The 18,014-nt window shown below is 28.8% G+C and overlaps 1 protein-coding gene and 1 long non-coding RNA gene across 3 annotated transcripts; both read right to left on the bottom strand.

Moving 5' to 3' along the window:
• Positions 1-2,518: 2,518 nt before the first annotated feature.
• Positions 2,519-2,992, bottom strand: LOC113788041 (uncharacterized). Its single transcript, XR_003474520.2, has 2 exons — positions 2,762-2,992; positions 2,519-2,670 (listed from the first exon to the last, which is right to left on the bottom strand). It is a non-coding gene; the product is annotated as an uncharacterized lncRNA (long non-coding RNA).
• A 9,167-nt stretch (positions 2,993-12,159) lies between these two features.
• LOC101502514 (mitogen-activated protein kinase kinase kinase 5) lies at positions 12,160-17,549 on the bottom strand. 2 transcript variants are annotated; one of them, XM_004511905.4, is made up of 11 exons: positions 16,791-17,549; positions 15,464-16,114; positions 15,287-15,374; positions 14,966-15,028; positions 14,683-14,846; positions 14,421-14,496; positions 13,860-13,919; positions 13,663-13,788; positions 13,065-13,274; positions 12,893-12,921; positions 12,160-12,769 (listed from the first exon to the last, which is right to left on the bottom strand). In XM_004511905.4, the coding sequence occupies exons 1-11, from the start codon at positions 17,228-17,230 to the stop codon at positions 12,736-12,738; spliced, it is 1,941 nt and encodes a 646-aa protein (XP_004511962.1). In that variant the 5' UTR covers positions 17,231-17,549; the 3' UTR covers positions 12,160-12,735. The 2 variants fall into 2 exon arrangements, with proteins under 2 accessions (XP_004511962.1, XP_004511961.1); XM_004511904.4 differs by having other exon boundaries at positions 12,893-12,990; positions 16,791-17,547.
• Between the last annotated feature and the right edge of the window lie 465 nt (positions 17,550-18,014).

Genomic DNA, 18,014 nt, shown 5'->3' on the forward strand with positions numbered 1-18,014 from the left:
AGAGTGTTGTTAATTTTGTTTTGTCCTACTTGTCCATGCACTAACAAAACTCTTATGCTACTAGGAGAAGAATATTTGAAATTATACCGAAAGTGCGTGATGTTTCATGTTTGACTGTGTTCTGTTCTGTGAATCTATGTCATGTGGTGGAACATGAGTGTATAGTCATGATAAAATAAAAGCTAAACATTAGATTAGATAATAGTAAATTAATAACATGCCATTTTGTGGGAAACTACAATACTACATGATCAAGTTTGTGTTGTATTAAACTTGTCAACCGCAAGTTTTTAATTAAAATAAGTTGATTTTTCAAATTAATACTATTGCCACGGAACCACCTAAAACTATAAGATATTAAATACGTTCCAATTATAATTTATGTGAAACTGAACATTTAAAGTCCAATAATCAATACTTCAATATTGATTATAATTTTTTTTTATCACATATTAGTCTGGAAAATTTCACCATTTTGTGATTGTTTGATATTGTATGAATTTTTAATTTTAAGCTAAAATTTGTATAACTCTTACTAAACCTGCATTTTATACACTAGTTTTACTTCTCCTAAGGTGAAAATCTTCTTTGTATTGAGACTATTTTATTGAATAAAATGCCTTGATTTTTTTTGTCTGCCTAAAAAAAAAACAGAGAAAGTCCTGTGTGTCGAAAATGTGTGTCCATATATCTAACTTTTCATTTACATCTTCTCTTAATCTTGTAATTAAAATAGTATGGTAAACGAGAATGGTTTATTCGAGACGAAAGAAGATAAATTGGATTGGACCAATGGCCTTATTATACTTAAATCCACTGAAACTAATCTATTCGATCTTTGATTTCCTACGTGGACTCCAATGAACAATAGTGGGGTTTATATTTAAACTTAATCTCAATATATACCACGTTCTGCACATTGAGGATATTATAATTCTAGTGAAATGACTTCAGCATTCACTGTTGGATATATGTAATGTTATATAGTATACCTTTTTTTTTATAATTAATCTACTGATTCATAGAAGAAAACACAACACTTAGCAATATTTCATACTAATAAATAAATATATTTTAAATTTTATATATGTGATTTTGTTCGATTTTATTTTAAAAAAGGAATCTAGAAATTTATTGGACCGATTTTCATAAAGATATATAATAATATTTAATTTTGTATGATTTTTATTTGTTTAGATTGATTTACGATTTTTATTAGGATTAATTTGGATACGAAGACTTCCGAAATCCCCAATATATTCAAGGAAATATAAGATTAGGTTATAGCAAAATAAAGAATGTTAATAATACCCACTTTATAATTGACTCATATAATTGAGGGGAGGAGCATGGGAATAAAATATCTGATCAATTAATTTTAGTTTTTGTTTATAAGTGGAGAAATTTTAAGGAGATATAATATTGTTTGAAAAGGTCTCGATAACATGTATATTTAGACAACTTGTTAAGAATTTTAAAAATAGAGTTTTTTTTATTAAAAAAATAATTTTTGAATTTTTAAAGAATTGAATACAAAAATTTTAAGATAATTTTTTTATATTTGATATATTAAAATGTGTCTACGAAACATAAAGAATTGTAATAGTCTCTCTAATATCTCGTGAAACAGCCTAAGTTTGATCAAGATATAGTAGTATTTTTAAATTTAAAGTAAATTGATATTTTGATCTCTCACAAAAATACAAGAAACAAATTGCAAATTAGTCTCTAATAAAACAAAAAATCTTTTTTGGTTTATAAAATAATTTAATAGAAAAACAAATAACATATATACCATAAAGTCATTAACGTTATTGGTTAACTTCCCACTAGATATTTACAAAATTATAAGAGGATAGTTTTATTCCTCGTTTGAAAATTAAATAAAAAATTTAAAAAAAGAAAAAAACATACATAAAAGATGAAACTTAAAATATTATTTAAATTAAAAAAAAAACCTTGACCAAATTATTGGAGGACTTAAATGTCTCATTAATTATTTTTATTTACAATATATGGGAATCATGCGAGATCATTATATGATATGTTATAATAAAGTCATGGTTTAAAAACAAATTAAAAAACTAACTAGGAAAAAATATCATATAAAGACTAATGTATCTCAATTTATTTTCATTATAGACTAAAAATAATTATTTTTATATCATAGACTAATCTGTCTTACATTTTGTTTTTGAGAGATTCACTTTTAAATTTGACCGTGGGTTAAATCGTGTCTGAGTTTTATCCCTTTCCATAATAAAAAAGACATACGGAACTAAAAGGGGTCTCACGCGTTTCGCATTTTCAATAGCTTCTTTCGTACAACAAATAAGTAACACGATCCTCTGTAAGTAAAAAATTCACTGAAATTCTCAACACAACACAGTTTGGATGGAATAAATTCAAATTCTGTTTGTAAAGTGGCCCAAATACAAAGGAAAAGGAGAATATAATAATCAGAAAGCACAATTCTTTAAAATTAATTATAATTAATTAACATACACTAATTCTATGATAAAGAAAGGTTAGGAAATTAGCAAGGTAAACCCCGTTACATCATTCGATTCTACATATATTGCTATTGAAATTTTGATTCAAAGAGTTCAACACAAGTTGGAACACAAGTAGTCAAAGAAACCTTGTATACAATCATAGCAGCAAGAACAACTGCATCATATTCATAATAAAAAAAAAAGTTAGATTATTCTCAATCAATAAAAATTAAAGAAATTAATAAGAAAAAAAAAAGATTAAATACCAATTGTTGATGAGTTTGTCTTGAACATCATCTCCAGCTGCGGTTGAAACATCAATGGATTGTGTTTGAGGAGGTTCCATCGCTTTGTTCTTTAGATGATTCTATTTCGATGTTGTATGTTGGAAAATGATGAGAAAAGAAATAAGGAAGTAATAGTGAAGAATGATAAATGCACGTGAACGCGCATTGACACAAGTTTGGTCACGCCGTTATAACTACCAACTCAATCAATCCTTGTCCTTAATTTCTGATGTGCAAATTAATTATTCCTATTTATGTGTATCAATTAATGGTTTTATACCAAATATTTCTAAATTAATTTATTATCTTTTCATCCCACTCTTATTTTTTCTACCGTACACACTCGTTCTATTTTTTCTTCTCACAATAATTATTTATTTATAAAAAATAATTGAAATCAAATAGTATCGGTGTAATTGAGCTCGTACTTTACACGGAATAAAAAATTTATTTTGAAAAATAAAAAATAATTGAATGGTAAAAAGTTAAAATTTCATTTATAGTATTATATTTAGATAAAGATGACATAAAAAATTTGATACATTAACAATAATTAGTCTATTGAGCCCAGACAAAATAAATGATTTATATTTTGAAAAGAAAAAAAAAACAGTTTAGGTTCATATATAATATGTGACATTTAAATGGGAAATTAATTGCTTGACTAAATTTTTTTATATATGTGTATTCTGTTTTTATTTTGATTTATTTCAGATTCTTGTAATTGATATAGTGAGATATTATTTAATGTGGAATTAGTGTAAGAGTAGAATTGTTGAAAGACTAACATATGTTATTTAGAATATTTAAAATCAGTATCAAATGATTATATATATAACTTTATCAGTCTATTTGAGAAAGTGATTAGAGTTAAGAATATGAATTATTATATTAAATTTGTTAAATTTTATATCATTTTTATAAGTTTACTCTTAAGAAAGAGAAATTTTTGGTCTCATTTATAAAAGAAAATATTATCTTTTAAGATATATTTATTATTTAAATAATTTTTTTATCGCTATTTAATGTTTGTATTTTAAATATTAGTGAATATTTTTCTATAAAAGATATATTTATAAAAATATTCATAAAATGATATTAATAAATAAATTCATTGATATTGATGTTTTTTTTTTCTTTTTATTGTTAGGAAAAGAGGGAGTATTAATCAAAATATGTTACTCAAGAAATAAAGATTTTAATCCCTTTCCATAAGATTCTCTTTGATTTTTTTTGAGATTATTTCTTGAATACCATATTTCGATTAATTCACGTCATTTTCTTAATTCAAAAGGATCTTATATTTAAAGATTGAGATAATAGTATATTTTATTTTATTTTTAATTATATCATTTAATTAAAAATATTTTTCCGGTTTTACTATCAATCACGGATCTATAAATAATAATCACGTATTCGTTTACAATCAATTTTTTTACGGTTTTACTTTGTTGTGTATATATTTGTGTATACCATAAATCTAGAATCTTTTAAATCTTCTTAAGTTTTGCTACTTTAATCACAATTCACAACCCATAATTTATTTAATCAACTACCAACGTATACTTTAATACCTAATCCATGTAACCATTGTATGACTCGTTGGCATTTAATACATCAACGTTATGAGAGATGCTTTTGTTGGACGGAGGCCTTTACCGATGAAAATATGGTGATAATTTAATTACTTAAGTTTGGAAATTTGAGGACACTTATTCAACTTCGAAAAAATTATCAAGATACAATACTTTACATAATACTAAGACACACATAACTCTACATAATAAATGCATAAGCAAAACTTTGAATATTACCAATACAAGCGTGACCCTTAACAATAATGCATATAACTTTAAATTTGTGTCAACTTCACAATTAGTAGTTGTGCTTTATAAATGTAGAATGGCTAGACATTTATTGTTTGGTGGATTTTATGGTGTGATATCAATGCATATAGCATTAATTTTTCTAGTCACTCCACATGTAAGACTTTGCTTAATATTGAGACACACATGATTAATAAATGCATAAGCAAGACTCTATTTAATACCAAGAGAGACATGAGTATGTTAAATATTAATACACAATATTAAATTTTCGTCAACTCCAAAATAGGTAGTTGTGATTGTGTGTTTGAAATATCTTTGTAGGAATCCATTTTTCTAAAAGAGCACCTTATCCCCTTCTCTCTTATTTTTTCTAACTCTCTCTTCCATCCATTGTTTTGAAATATTCTTACACATCTCCTTTAAATCTAAAAGTATTGTCATTCTACTTCTCAAAAATAGATGAGACTAACACCTTCCTCCTCTTTATGTTGTCTCCCTTTTCCATGAACATTTGCTTCTCTGTTTTAGTCATCTGTATTTAGGAGACTTGATTCATCATCATCAAAATATTTAAGGGTGCATCATCTAGGTATTTAATTAATTAGTTTCTACTGTATTACCGTTTTTTTATATTTTTTTTATTTGATTGTGTTTAGAATATAGGATATTCCTTATTTCAATTTCAATTTCTTGTAGTATCTTCATAATTTTGGATCTACTTTTCATGTGTATATGTTTTATCTTCATATCTAATTTCATTTTTTTTTTCATTATTTATTTATTTATTTGTGATGTATTTATAAGGCTAAATTACATTTGTGGTCCCTTAACTTAATTTCAGGTAACGTTTTAGTCCTTTATCTTTTTTTTCCCGACTTAGTCCTTTATTTTAATTTTAAATGACAATTTGATATTTTATGTTTTAATATTTCAACAACGTTGTCCTTTTTTAAACAAAAATTCAAAAAAAAAAAAATTCAATCAAAACTTATAAAACTAATTATATTATTCAATATAATACAAATTTCATCAAATCCATAACGCAAATCTTCAAATAAACTCATATTTTCATACTTTATTTGACATTATTAGGAATAAAGGACTAAATCGGGGGGAAAAAAAAATAAGAGACTAAAACGTTACCTGAAATTAAGTTAAGGGACCACAAATGTAATTTAGCCTATTTATAATTTTGGATCTAACACTATTCAAATAATAAATTTATTAACATTTTAAATAATGTAAGATTTACTAACATAAAATAAATTAGGATGTCATGTAATGTGAGATTTTTCATAAAAAAATCTATTTAGTGTTACTTAACAAAATATATAAATACTTTTTGTTACTATTATTATTATTATTATATTAAATTTTATATATTTTTTTCAAATAATAAATTTATTAACATTTTCAGTAGTGTAAGTTTTACTAGCATAAATATATTAGGATGTCATGTAATGTAATGTGAGATTTTTCACAAAAAAATCTATTTTTTTAAAACAAAAAACTAATTTTTATTGTTTGAATATTGTTTGTTTCAGATTTTTTAAAAATAATTTTATTTAAAAAAAATTGTTTTTTGACTAAACATAAAAAGCTAGTAGTTTCTCACATTTGTCTATTGCGATATATGGGAGAAAAAGATAACAACTTGAAAAACACAGACTTTACTCGGTGGAAGAAAATGATGTAATTACATTTACGTTTCTGGAAAATCCAAAATTACCTCCATCAATTTTTACTAAAGTTTTCTCCATCAATTTTCTGCATCATTTCATTAGTTGCGTTTTCTCTTTCACGCACTCAGCTGTGACTATTTTTTTCTCTGATCTAGGTTTTCATAAAGTAAATTTCCTTCTCGTTTTTTATTTTTCCATGTCGTTTTGTTGTTGTTTCTATGCCTTTTATTTGAATCATTTCAACTTCTTTTTTTTTTGCTTTTGTTTGTTTGTTTATTGCTTTTTTTATTAGTATTAAGTACATTAATTCATTTCAAAATGTGTATATGAAATGAATTAAACTAATAAATTTTGAAGTATCCAATTTGAAATATTTCAATTATTATGTTATAGTAGATTTCACAACAAATTCTTTAGGTATTCACACCTTGCATAGTAAAGACATTTTTGTGATAGCATGCTTATCAATGGACTTAGTGACTATGGATAATCAAACTATGATAGCATGCTTATCATGTTTACAAGTTGGAAATTTGATTAAAGTAGGTCACTATATGAATTGTTTTAAACATGTTATTTGACATTTTTACTAACTTAAATATCAATTAGTATAGCAACAAAAATAGGTCACTATATGAATTGTTTTAAACATGTTATTTAACATTTTTACTAACTTAAATATCAATTAGTATAGCAACAAAAAAAGATGCGAAAAGTTCTAAGAGTGATGGAAGAATGGTTGCAATATGGGATGACAGTAAAATCAATTCATTTTTAAAATTTTGCATGGAAGAAACAGAGGCTGGTAATAGTTCAAACACCCGCTTTAATAAAGAAGGGTGAAAGAATATTACTGAGAAGTTTCAAAAGAGAAATAATTGTTGAGACAAACTCCATATTTAAAGTTTTGATGAAAATAAACAAAGGTTAATTAAGAAAGTTAATTATGATTCTAAAATGTTATGTTAATTTAACTTGTGCTTTTGAGTGAATTTAATTAAAAACAGAATCAAGCAAAGCAGAAAAAACAGCAACGAGAACATTCTGCATAAAAACAAAGAATGATCTCCAGTTTCAAGAATGTTCATCACAGCATATTGACCAATCATTCTCCACCTCTTTAACAAAGATTTTGCTTCGAAAATTTATTCAAATAGAATCAGTATATGGCAAGGAACAATTAGGATTCATCCCAGCTCAAAAAGGTTATCAGATTACTAAAATAAAATGACTAGAAACAGTCAAAGTAAAACAGTTTGAAACTCTAAAATCAAACTGTCAAGAAAGTTTGATCAACCTTGATATATGATAAGACATTACAAAGGACTGTAACATCCCGTTTTTTCGAGACATTAACTAACAAAATTTTAAACGTAAAAATACATATTCGTTTTTATTTATTTATGATTGTCTTAAATACTCATTTATCTTAAAATCAATTAATAATATTTTTAGTTATATTTTACAAATAATGAATCAAAGTATTTACAATCACTAAAAGTAAATTTAATACGTTAAACAAAAGAAACTCTTAGAGTCAAAACTATTGATGTTTTACTATCCAAACATAAATCTTAGTTGGTCATAAACTTTGGACTTGTGGAAAACTCACCCAACAAGTCTAACCCCAGCACAAAAGCATCTCGGGCCTCCAACTACATGTTGTTGTACTTCCTCGCATTTCTCCTATTGGGTTGACCGTGACATTATTCACTCAAGTAACACTATATGTGACGTCCTGTCAAATGTAAAGGTCACCTCCAAATAACAAATACAAGACAAATATGCATGCATATATAGTTGTTATAACAAAAATATAAATAAATAATATATTTCATTTAACAGTTAAAAGTCACAACGCACCAAATATACAAATCAACCAAAATGCACAATCTATTTGTTAGACTATATGTCAATGCATGATTCCGGAATATCGCCTCCCCCGCAAGGGCTTCGTGGGTCCTTCCAAGCAACATCACTAACTCACAATCCCCGCAAGGATATGTGGGCTCCAACCAATTATGGACGCACCACCAACTATGGCCTCCAACCAATTATGGACGCACCACACAACTATGAATGCATGAATGTAGACACTTTTGTTAGTAACAGTATAGATCACTCAACCAGAGTGTCCAAAATCATTCAAATTTGTTCTAAACCAACCTATTTTAGACTCAAAGTAATCACCTTGAATAGCCACAACATGTCAAGCACAACCATTATAACAACGTATCACATAACGCTCATTTTCCACAATTTGGACATGTCAAACACAACCATTATTAATATTCATTTTGAAGATAACACACAAATAGAACCAATACACAACATCACTGTACATTTATATCACATATAATTCAAGTAGGAAAGCGAATGGAGTGATGCCCTTACCGTTACTAAAGTTGTATTTAGAATTATGCTTCACAAACTCTTGTCTCACTCATTTCACACCTGTTGTTGTGCGAGCCCGATGTCTCCCTCTCTGGACTTTGTTTCGCTGATCCAACCGTTGAAAACGTGTATCTGAATGTTGTGAACCTTCTGTCCAAAAATCAGCACGATCCAACGGTTAACGAATGCGTAATCCATATTTTTTTTGATACTGATTTAACAAATTCGAGAATAGAATTACTCATTCCTTTTCTCTTTTGGTGGTTGCCTTTTCTATCAAAATGGTCTCCCTCTCCTTCTCAACTAAACTGTTTTTCTATATCGCAAAACGTTTTTGAATGGAGAACGTGTGGTAAGTGAAGAACGTGATATTAAATTAAATGGGGAAAGTGTGGGTGATATTAAGTGGAAAAAGTGGGGAACGTGTATTAAGTGGGGACGTGACATTTCAAGTAAACCATGAAACTTGTTTTTAACGGTTGTCATTTGATGCTTTTATTATTATTATTATTATTATTATTATTATTATTATTATTATTATTATTATTATTATTATTATTATTATTATTATTATTATTATTATTATTACCAAAAATTAAAATAATATCATCAACAATTATTTCTACGTAAAAATATAAAAATAAGATAAAATGACTGGATGTTACATTCTACCTACCTTACACAGTTTCTTCCTCGAAACTGGCGTTAATGAAGAAAAAAATGCGGGTCTTACAACATCTAGAATGATCAAAACAGGAACTCTAGATTGAAAATGACAGATCCAAATTGATAATCAATCTTCGTTTTCTGCATAACTCTAGCATCAGTCTGTTCTCTTCTGCAATGGCTTATAATCTTTCTCCAAACTTCTCTTGGCTACATTCAAGACTCAAGATTGAAATTGTACCATCCAAGATTAAGGAAGAAACTTCAAGGGCTCTTTAACTAGAAGACAAAATTGATTTAACAAATGTTGTAACAGAAAAGTCAAAGCAGCTTTTAAATCTATTCAAAACTGGATTATTTTTATTCTGAAATATTGGCTTCAGTAAAAAATACAGAGCACTACCAACAACTCTTTTTGACCTTCATTAAATGCTTCTAAAGCCTATAAATAGAAGACCAATATCCAGGAATACAACAAGAAATTCAAGTGCTGTAAAATCCCACAAATCAATCACATACACATACTTGAAGTTCTCAATTTTCGCAAAGAAGAAATAGTTCTAAATTCTTAGATTAGATTGCTTAATTATTACTGAATTCTTTGTAAAGAATCAAATCTCAAACAAGAGTTGAGATATCTCAGATTCTGTCAAAAAACAATCTTATTGTAAAAACTCAAACTATAAAAGTTTTTTTTTTTTTATAGTTTGTTTAGATTGTATTGAATCCTATCAAAGTTAGATAGGTGTTATTGTTTTTTTCTGGGTGAAAAGTAATAGAGATTGAAACAGATCAAAGTTGATCTAAACTAGGTGCTGTAAAATCAAGAAGGCTCTTTGTTTTAAACACTTAGTGGAAAATCTCACAGTGTAATAACTTGACGTAACCCAAGTTGGGTGAACCAGGATATATCTTTGTGTGGTATTCTCTATCTTATCTCCTTATTTGTTAACCTTAATTGATTAACTAAGATAAAACACAAACTGATTTTCTGTTTTAAGCTAATCAAGGAACGTTCTCTGTTTTACAATAAAAACCAAGAACGTTCTCCGTTTTCTGTTTTCATAACCAAGATCAATCTTGAGTTATTTTCTTAAGTTTTTAACATGAATTTTTAAAATGTACATTTACAATTCAAACCCTCATTTCTTGTAAATCAACATTGTTACTTCAATAATTATGCTTATGACCACATCCAACTGAAAAATCATGAAAGAGATAAATGATAGAGAGGTATGGGATAGTAGATAAGAGGATGAGGCACAAAGACATAACAGAGAAAAAAAAAGATGATAGTATATTTAGAAAAGTCATGTCCTTTATGGTAATTTTGTAGTTTAAAAAATCACTTTTATAAAATTGTATACAAACAAATTAAAAATTATTTTTACGATAGTAATCAAACGGAAATAAAAAAAAATATTTTTAAACAAATCACTAAAAAATAATCTTTAAATTTTCTAAACTAAAAATCATCTTATTTAAGTTCAAACAAATGTACTCATTCTCTAAAATTTAAATTTAAGACATTTTTACTCGTTAGTCTATTTACAATAGTCTTACCACTTGAGTGGTATAGACTTGCGGACAAAAAAAGGGTAGGCTTCTATTCATACTTTTAGACTTTGTCAAACTCAGAAAAATGAAAGATTATGGACACAATAATTTTTATGTTGGGTTATTTCACCCAAATTGAAAGAAAAAAATATATATAAATAAAAGAAAGATAATATTAATTTTATCAAATTAATTTTATTAAACATTGTTATATTCTCATTATCATAAATGTAAATGTAAAGTAGGGAAAAAAATAGCTTGAGTTGTAACTTTAATTAATTAGATGATACAATTAAAATTACCTTCTTTTTTTTACAAAGCAATAAAATCATCTTAAAAGCTAATGTTCAATACTGTCTTAAATATTTTGAAGGTTCTGTTCTAATTTTAAAAGCTAATGAAAAATAATTTGTTAACTTTCTTATTATTGATTTTTGAAATTTAAGAAATAGTTTACTTCGAAACTCTATTACTTACTTATTAACATCAAATTTTAAAGAATGTTTTTATAAAGCAAATGGAGTACTATTTTGTGGATAAGTTTTTTACAATTATAATCAGCTGTTTTTGCAATTCAACTTCGTGAGTTTCTTGGAAGAAAATGTTCCTACTCTATAGCGTAACTCGTGGGAGATGGGTGTACAATATTCCATCCCTACTAAAATGATTGATTCATTTATAAAAGAAATTGTCTTAAAATTATCGTTTTTTAAAATTTTTAATATATATTTTTAATTATATCCTTTAATTAATTTCATTTGCATAATTTTTAATATAATATTTTTTACGATGATTTATGTTATTGATAATGGATTAATATTTAATAACAATAATTTAGTAAAAGTAGTATTTACAAATTTCTTAATGTGTCAAATAATCAAATGACTTAATTATTTTGGGATTGATGAAAGTTTTTAATGTATCAAATAATCAAATGACTTAATTATTTTAGGATGGATGAAGTAATTTAATTTTAAGAAAATATTCTCTTCGTCCCAAAATAATTGACAAAAAAATCTAAAAAAAAGAGAAGATACTATTTTTACCAAATTAATATTATTAATTATTTGTGCATTATCAATATTATAAATGTACAGTGAAAGATATTTCATTGAAAAAATATAAATATTAATTAAAAAATAATACTAATTAAAAGTTACAATGAAGAAAGTACTTTAAAAATTAAAGTGACAATTATTATAAAAGAAATTTTTTTGCAATTGAATCAATTATTATAGTACAAAGGGAGTAAGTGCATTTAATTAGATAGATTGGGTAACATATGTACATAATCAGATTTGATTTCATCCTAAAGTTGATCGACCTATAAAAGTGCCTTTCTGTCCAATTTTTTCCTTTTCTTACAGAAAGTTTGTCAATTACAAAATACAATGGTGTAATCCCATCTAATGAAAAAATAAAAGAAAAAAATGAAAAAATAAAAGAAAAATAAACTTTTAATGTAATTTTTTTCCCACATAACTTGTGTTACAGTTACTGCTGGAGCATTCTAATTTTTACAAAATCTGCTTCAACGTTCACTTGCAGTATAAACTCCATATTAAATATGTCCATTACTTTCAGAGGAATCAATGAAAATCTCGAGAAGAACCTTCAACAGCAATATTTGCAAGTCATCTAAAACATGGTACGCTTGAACTCATGTCATTTGCATATTGAGTGAGAACTTCCCTTAGCATATTCTTTTGAAAATAACCTTTTTGTTCCCTATTGCTATGTTTGACACAGCTACAGTGACATTAATCACAATTTTGATCGAATGTGGTGCAAGCCTAGTATAGAGGAGGGTGAGCTGGGAAGTTCTTCAAGAGTAGAGTGAGTAGGACATTGCCATGCCACTGTAATGTAAAGTTACTTTGTTACATGCTTCAAGGTAAAGGATAATGCATACAAATTATGCAAAACATCAGGTGAAGATATAAAGTGCGAATATATCCATGTAACTAATGAGAAATTCTCACCTATCAGTAGCAGATTTCCCTTTGGCAATCTGTGCATTGGAAATAGAAAACTGATCAGGTCTGTTTTCTAATAACCCTCTTGGGCTAAAAGGTTTATCCTGTCAGAATAAGAAAATTTAACACCAAATGCATGGTTTGGCAAATAAAAAAGAGACACAACACTTATCATTACCATTGAGGTTATTCCATTATACAGATGACATGAAGATGAAAGATCTGACTGTTGTGAGTTTTTCAGAAACCGATGCTCTAATAACATAGAAGCAGTGGGTCGTTCAGCTGGATTTCTTTTAAAACAAAGCCTCAAGAAATCTTTACCCTCTGATGACAACGTTTCTGGTATAGGAGGGGTATCTTTCATTACCTTGAACATAGCTGCCGCCTGCATAATTAGATCAAAATTTACACCTAGTTAATGCATGGAGGACATTATACATAACAGTATATCTGTTATATCCACAAGCTACAAACAGAAAAAACAAATAAAAAGCTTTGAATAAAGATGTTTTTAAGTTAGTTGTTAAATGAAAGATTGCTAAAACAAGAGATATCAACAATTCAACATTATATCTACTATGAGCAAATTTCAACCTTTCAAATAAGCATGTAAAAAACCATTTCTAAATATGAGGTCTCATTGTTAACGGGTTATATTTTAACAAACATTGAGGGTTATTATACTAATGAGAATTCCAATTATGGTATATATGGTACTGAAGTGGCCTGAATAACAAATTGATACGAGACAAATTTTTTTTGCAGGTGCTTACTCCTTCATATTCACTCCAAGGAGGCTTCCCCGTGAACATTTCAATAATTGTACAACCCAAACTCCAAATATCAATAGCAAAAGCTAGATCAGAGCTGTTATCTTTATGTATGACTGCTTGCATAAGCTGTATGAGAAGCAAGTGTTAGTCAAGAACACGTGATACATTAGAGAGCAACGTAAAATAAGAATATATACCTCTGGAGCCATCCAATATGGACTTCCTTTCAGAGACAGATCAGCAGAATGCCCAGTTAGCTGTGGAAAGAGAGATCCCAAGACTATTATAATGGGCACAAAGAAATAATGGCAGCAAAGGTGGTGGTGAAATGTAGTAAAATTCAAAAGAAAGAATAATTCTATGTCATACATAATTCAAACTAAAGAACATATAGAACTTAGAGAAACACCTCTTCTGAACAACTCAGATCTAAAAGCAAGCGTATAAAGATCTAAGATACATATTCAAACAATGAAAATTAACAGATAATCAACTAGATATGCTGCAACAAGTTTCCTCAGACAATTGCAACAAAACCGACTTCAAAGAATAATAAAATTGTTGATTTCAAACAAGAGAAATTTTAAAAATAATTTTTTTATCCTTTCAAGTTAATTCCTGAACTTGAAATGCAATGTCCTTCTTGTATCATGATAATGATTAAAATCCAAAGTATCTGTTTAGCGAGTAAACCATTCTCTTTATTGATAAGGAAAAAGAGAAAAAAGAGTATATCGTAGAGGGGGTTTACAACTCACATGCTTGGCCATCCCAAAATCAGCAAGCTTAACAACACCAGAGGAATCAACAAGCAAGTTAGCCCCCTTGATATCCCTATATGAATATATAAGAGAAAAATAAATGTCATTAGATGGTCCAAATCCGAAATCAAACAGTAATTTCTGGAAATAAAAAGAAAATGAAAACACACTCCATTAGAAAAAAAATGACACAAATATCAGCTACAGATTTCTTATCCAAGTCGGATATTGAGCAGCTTATCAATCATGTGACCCTTACCTATGAATTGTCTTTTTGCTGTGCAAGTAAGCCAACCCGGAAAGAATATGCCGTGTGAAATTCCGAACCACAGACTCTGTTATTGCGCCACAGTGATCACGAACATATTTGTTTATTGAACCAGGATGGATGAATTCCAAGTAAATATAAAACTTGTCTCCTACCTGAGAACACAAACACAGAGACATTATAACTTATAATTAGGTTGTGTAGCAATTCTATTAAAAATTATTTATCGGGGACACATGAGACAAGACACCAAATCATCAATTAGATTACTTACTATTTCACTACCGTAATACTGCACAATGTTTGGATGTTTCAGTTGGCTAAGAACTTTAATCTCCTGAAAAAGAAAGGGTACAAATAGTAATGAGGATATAGTGAATTGACAGAAAAAAAATATCTTAGATAGCTAAAACATTTTAGTAGCAAATTGATGAGATAATTTAATCACATATCCATCTTGATCTCCTCCAATAATTACAAATTCAATTTATGAGAATCCAAAGCAATGAGAATCCATCTTGATTATAACTGAAGAGTCCACCCCAACAAACAGAACATAAATAAACATCATTAACAGCAAGTGATGGAGGAAAACCTGTTCTAACTGCTTTATACTCTCTGCAGATTTTGGATCATCAGAAAATATTTCTGCTTCCTTCATTGCACACAATGCTCCAGTTTCTCTGTAAATAATGAAAATATATTTTAGAGCTGCCAAATGAGAAAGAGAAAAGGAAAGAGCACAAAGGGGTCACAACTTTTGTAGACATACCTATTGGTGGCAACATAAACACTTCCAAAAGTACCTCGGCCAATAAGTTTACCCTTTTGCCATTGGCTTTTCATAGATAAGGATTCTGTCTTAGCCACCCCAGGTTGGGAATAGGCAGAAGAGGGTGAAGGTAAGGAAGTCCCAGGCCAAGGAGGCAAGGGTAAAGGATGAACAGTGAGAGGAAGACCAAGACTTTCACGACGTGAAGTTGTTGGGGTGTCAAGGGATAATCTAGGTAATGGTGAAGAAGGTCTAGTTGGGCTTTTGGGGTTTTGTTGTATAGGACTTCTTCCTCCAGAACTCTGATGGGGAGAAGTGGCACAATCAATGCCTAATGCAGATAAATCAAAGAAAGCAGGAGGTGGTTGCCCGGTAGATGTGGGAAATTCTGGTGCAGACCAGAACTGATTGGCTTTAGGTGACACATAATAATATGGCACAAAATCATCATTCTTGGGGTTGTTTGGGCTGATTGAGGGACTGGTAAAGGGACTGCATGGAGCACTCCTTGGGGGTACACTGATCTCGAAGCTATTTCCTCGAAAGCTTGGAGTTGCATCACCACTTGTATTTTGACGCACCATCATATTCCCTGGTGGCTTTGTATCCATATGCTCCATATTCCTTCTTGTCTCTTGGCTAGCAAAAACACTGTACATGAAAATTCAGATGTCAGAAATATGCTGCAAGAAAATTCGAATTAATCAAAAGGACTCATACTTTCCATACACATTGTGCATATTTGGTTTTATGTGTCAAAAGTATTGAACTAAAAGTTTGGACAAAAAACATAGAGAATGTTGCTAATTAAGTATTCTACATAAACCTATACAATAGTGAAACCTATGACAACTCCTAATAATTTGACTTACATCCCTAATTGGAGTAGTTCTAAGCCCTGTTATACACTTTTTGGAACTGTGGATGGTATCGAATACTCTTTCAAATAACTTTATTCATTATTTGAGACTTAAAACTCAAATAATAAACTAATTTGATTTCATCAAACATGTTCACTGTGAAATCAAACTTAGTTTAATTATAAACTCTAAACTGCAATTCAAACCCTACACTCATAAATAGGAAAAAATTAACAATAGAAAATCATTTGTATGAATATGATTGACAGCATTAATAATCAGGCGCGTAATAAGAAACTTATTAGGATGTTCTTAATTAATACTTTTTGTCCAAAATAAAATATAAGTAATAAAATTATACCTGAAAAATTGATATATCTAATTTTAAATTATAAATTAAATTATCTCAGAATTATTTCACAAATGTGAGAAAATTAAGCCATTTGAGAGAGAACAAAATGAATTACCTGCGCATCTTAAAGCCAGTCGGAAGAGAACCGACGACGGCAGCGACATCGTGTTCTAAGGCTTTGCCGTTAGCCTCTTTAGGCGACGGCAAACGAACTGCATCTCTCTGGCGAAGCAACGCGGCGGGAGAAGCTAGCTCCGGCAATGGCAACGGCTGAGGCGCGACAGAGGAAGAGGTATTGGAGCGAATGTAGGAACGTGCGCTTGGAGAACGAGAAATAGGAGGCGCAACGACGTCGTATTCGGAATGATCATCGTCGACGTGACGTAACTTCCTTGAGCGCGTAGATTTTTTACCGTTACCGAAAAACCACGTGCCGCGCGTGTTCTTTCTAGGATCGGAAGGGTCAGAAGTTGAAGGAGATGAAGAAGAAGAAGAAGGGTTAGAAGATTGAGAATGAGAAGAAGGAGAGAAAATAAGAGTTGGCAACCAACGCATGGCGAATGAATGCAATTATAATAATTAATACAATAATATGATTATGATAATGATAATGATAATAAGGATTCATTGTTTGTAAAACATGGCCATTGTTATTGAAAGAGAAAGAGGAAGAGAGGGGAAGAAATTAACGAGAAAAACGTTCCTCTCTTCCTCCTTTCTTCTTCTTCTTTCTTCTTCAATTCTTATGATGATGTTGTTTTGTTTGTTTGTGCAAAGGTGGACGCGGTTTCGCAACGCCAAATGCGCTGCTCTTTCGTTCCCGCCAGATGTGAAAACTTCTTTTTAAGATCACTAGACAAACAATGTCTAACCATTGCTGAGTGGTGATGACAAGATTAATTCATTATACCAATAATAAAAATATCCCGTAAAAAATAATACTAATGCTTATGTTGATTATACTCTAATAATATTCAACATTACCAACTCATTTTTCACTACTTTAGCTATCTCTTTCCATCGTTCGATTCATTCATGAACGTACTAATCTAGTATCATTATATAATAAAAAAATAAGATATGTTTTATGGTCTAAATATAAACAACGAAATCTAACTAATTTGATTGTATTTGATACTCTATTACTATTCTTAAAATATCTTTCAATAAAAGAGAATGTTGCTCAAGTAAGAAGACAAATTAGCTCGAATGCATACAAATTATTACAAGCCATCAAATGACTTTTTTTTCTTTAATTATTTATATATCTTTTAAGTTTTTTTTATCATCACGTTGATTTCTACATCATGTAACTTATGGGTGAATGACATATATAACA

Source organism: Cicer arietinum, chromosome 8 (assembly GCF_000331145.2).
Source record: "Cicer arietinum cultivar CDC Frontier isolate Library 1 chromosome 8, Cicar.CDCFrontier_v2.0, whole genome shotgun sequence".
Lineage (NCBI taxonomy): Eukaryota > Viridiplantae > Streptophyta > Magnoliopsida > Fabales > Fabaceae > Cicer > Cicer arietinum.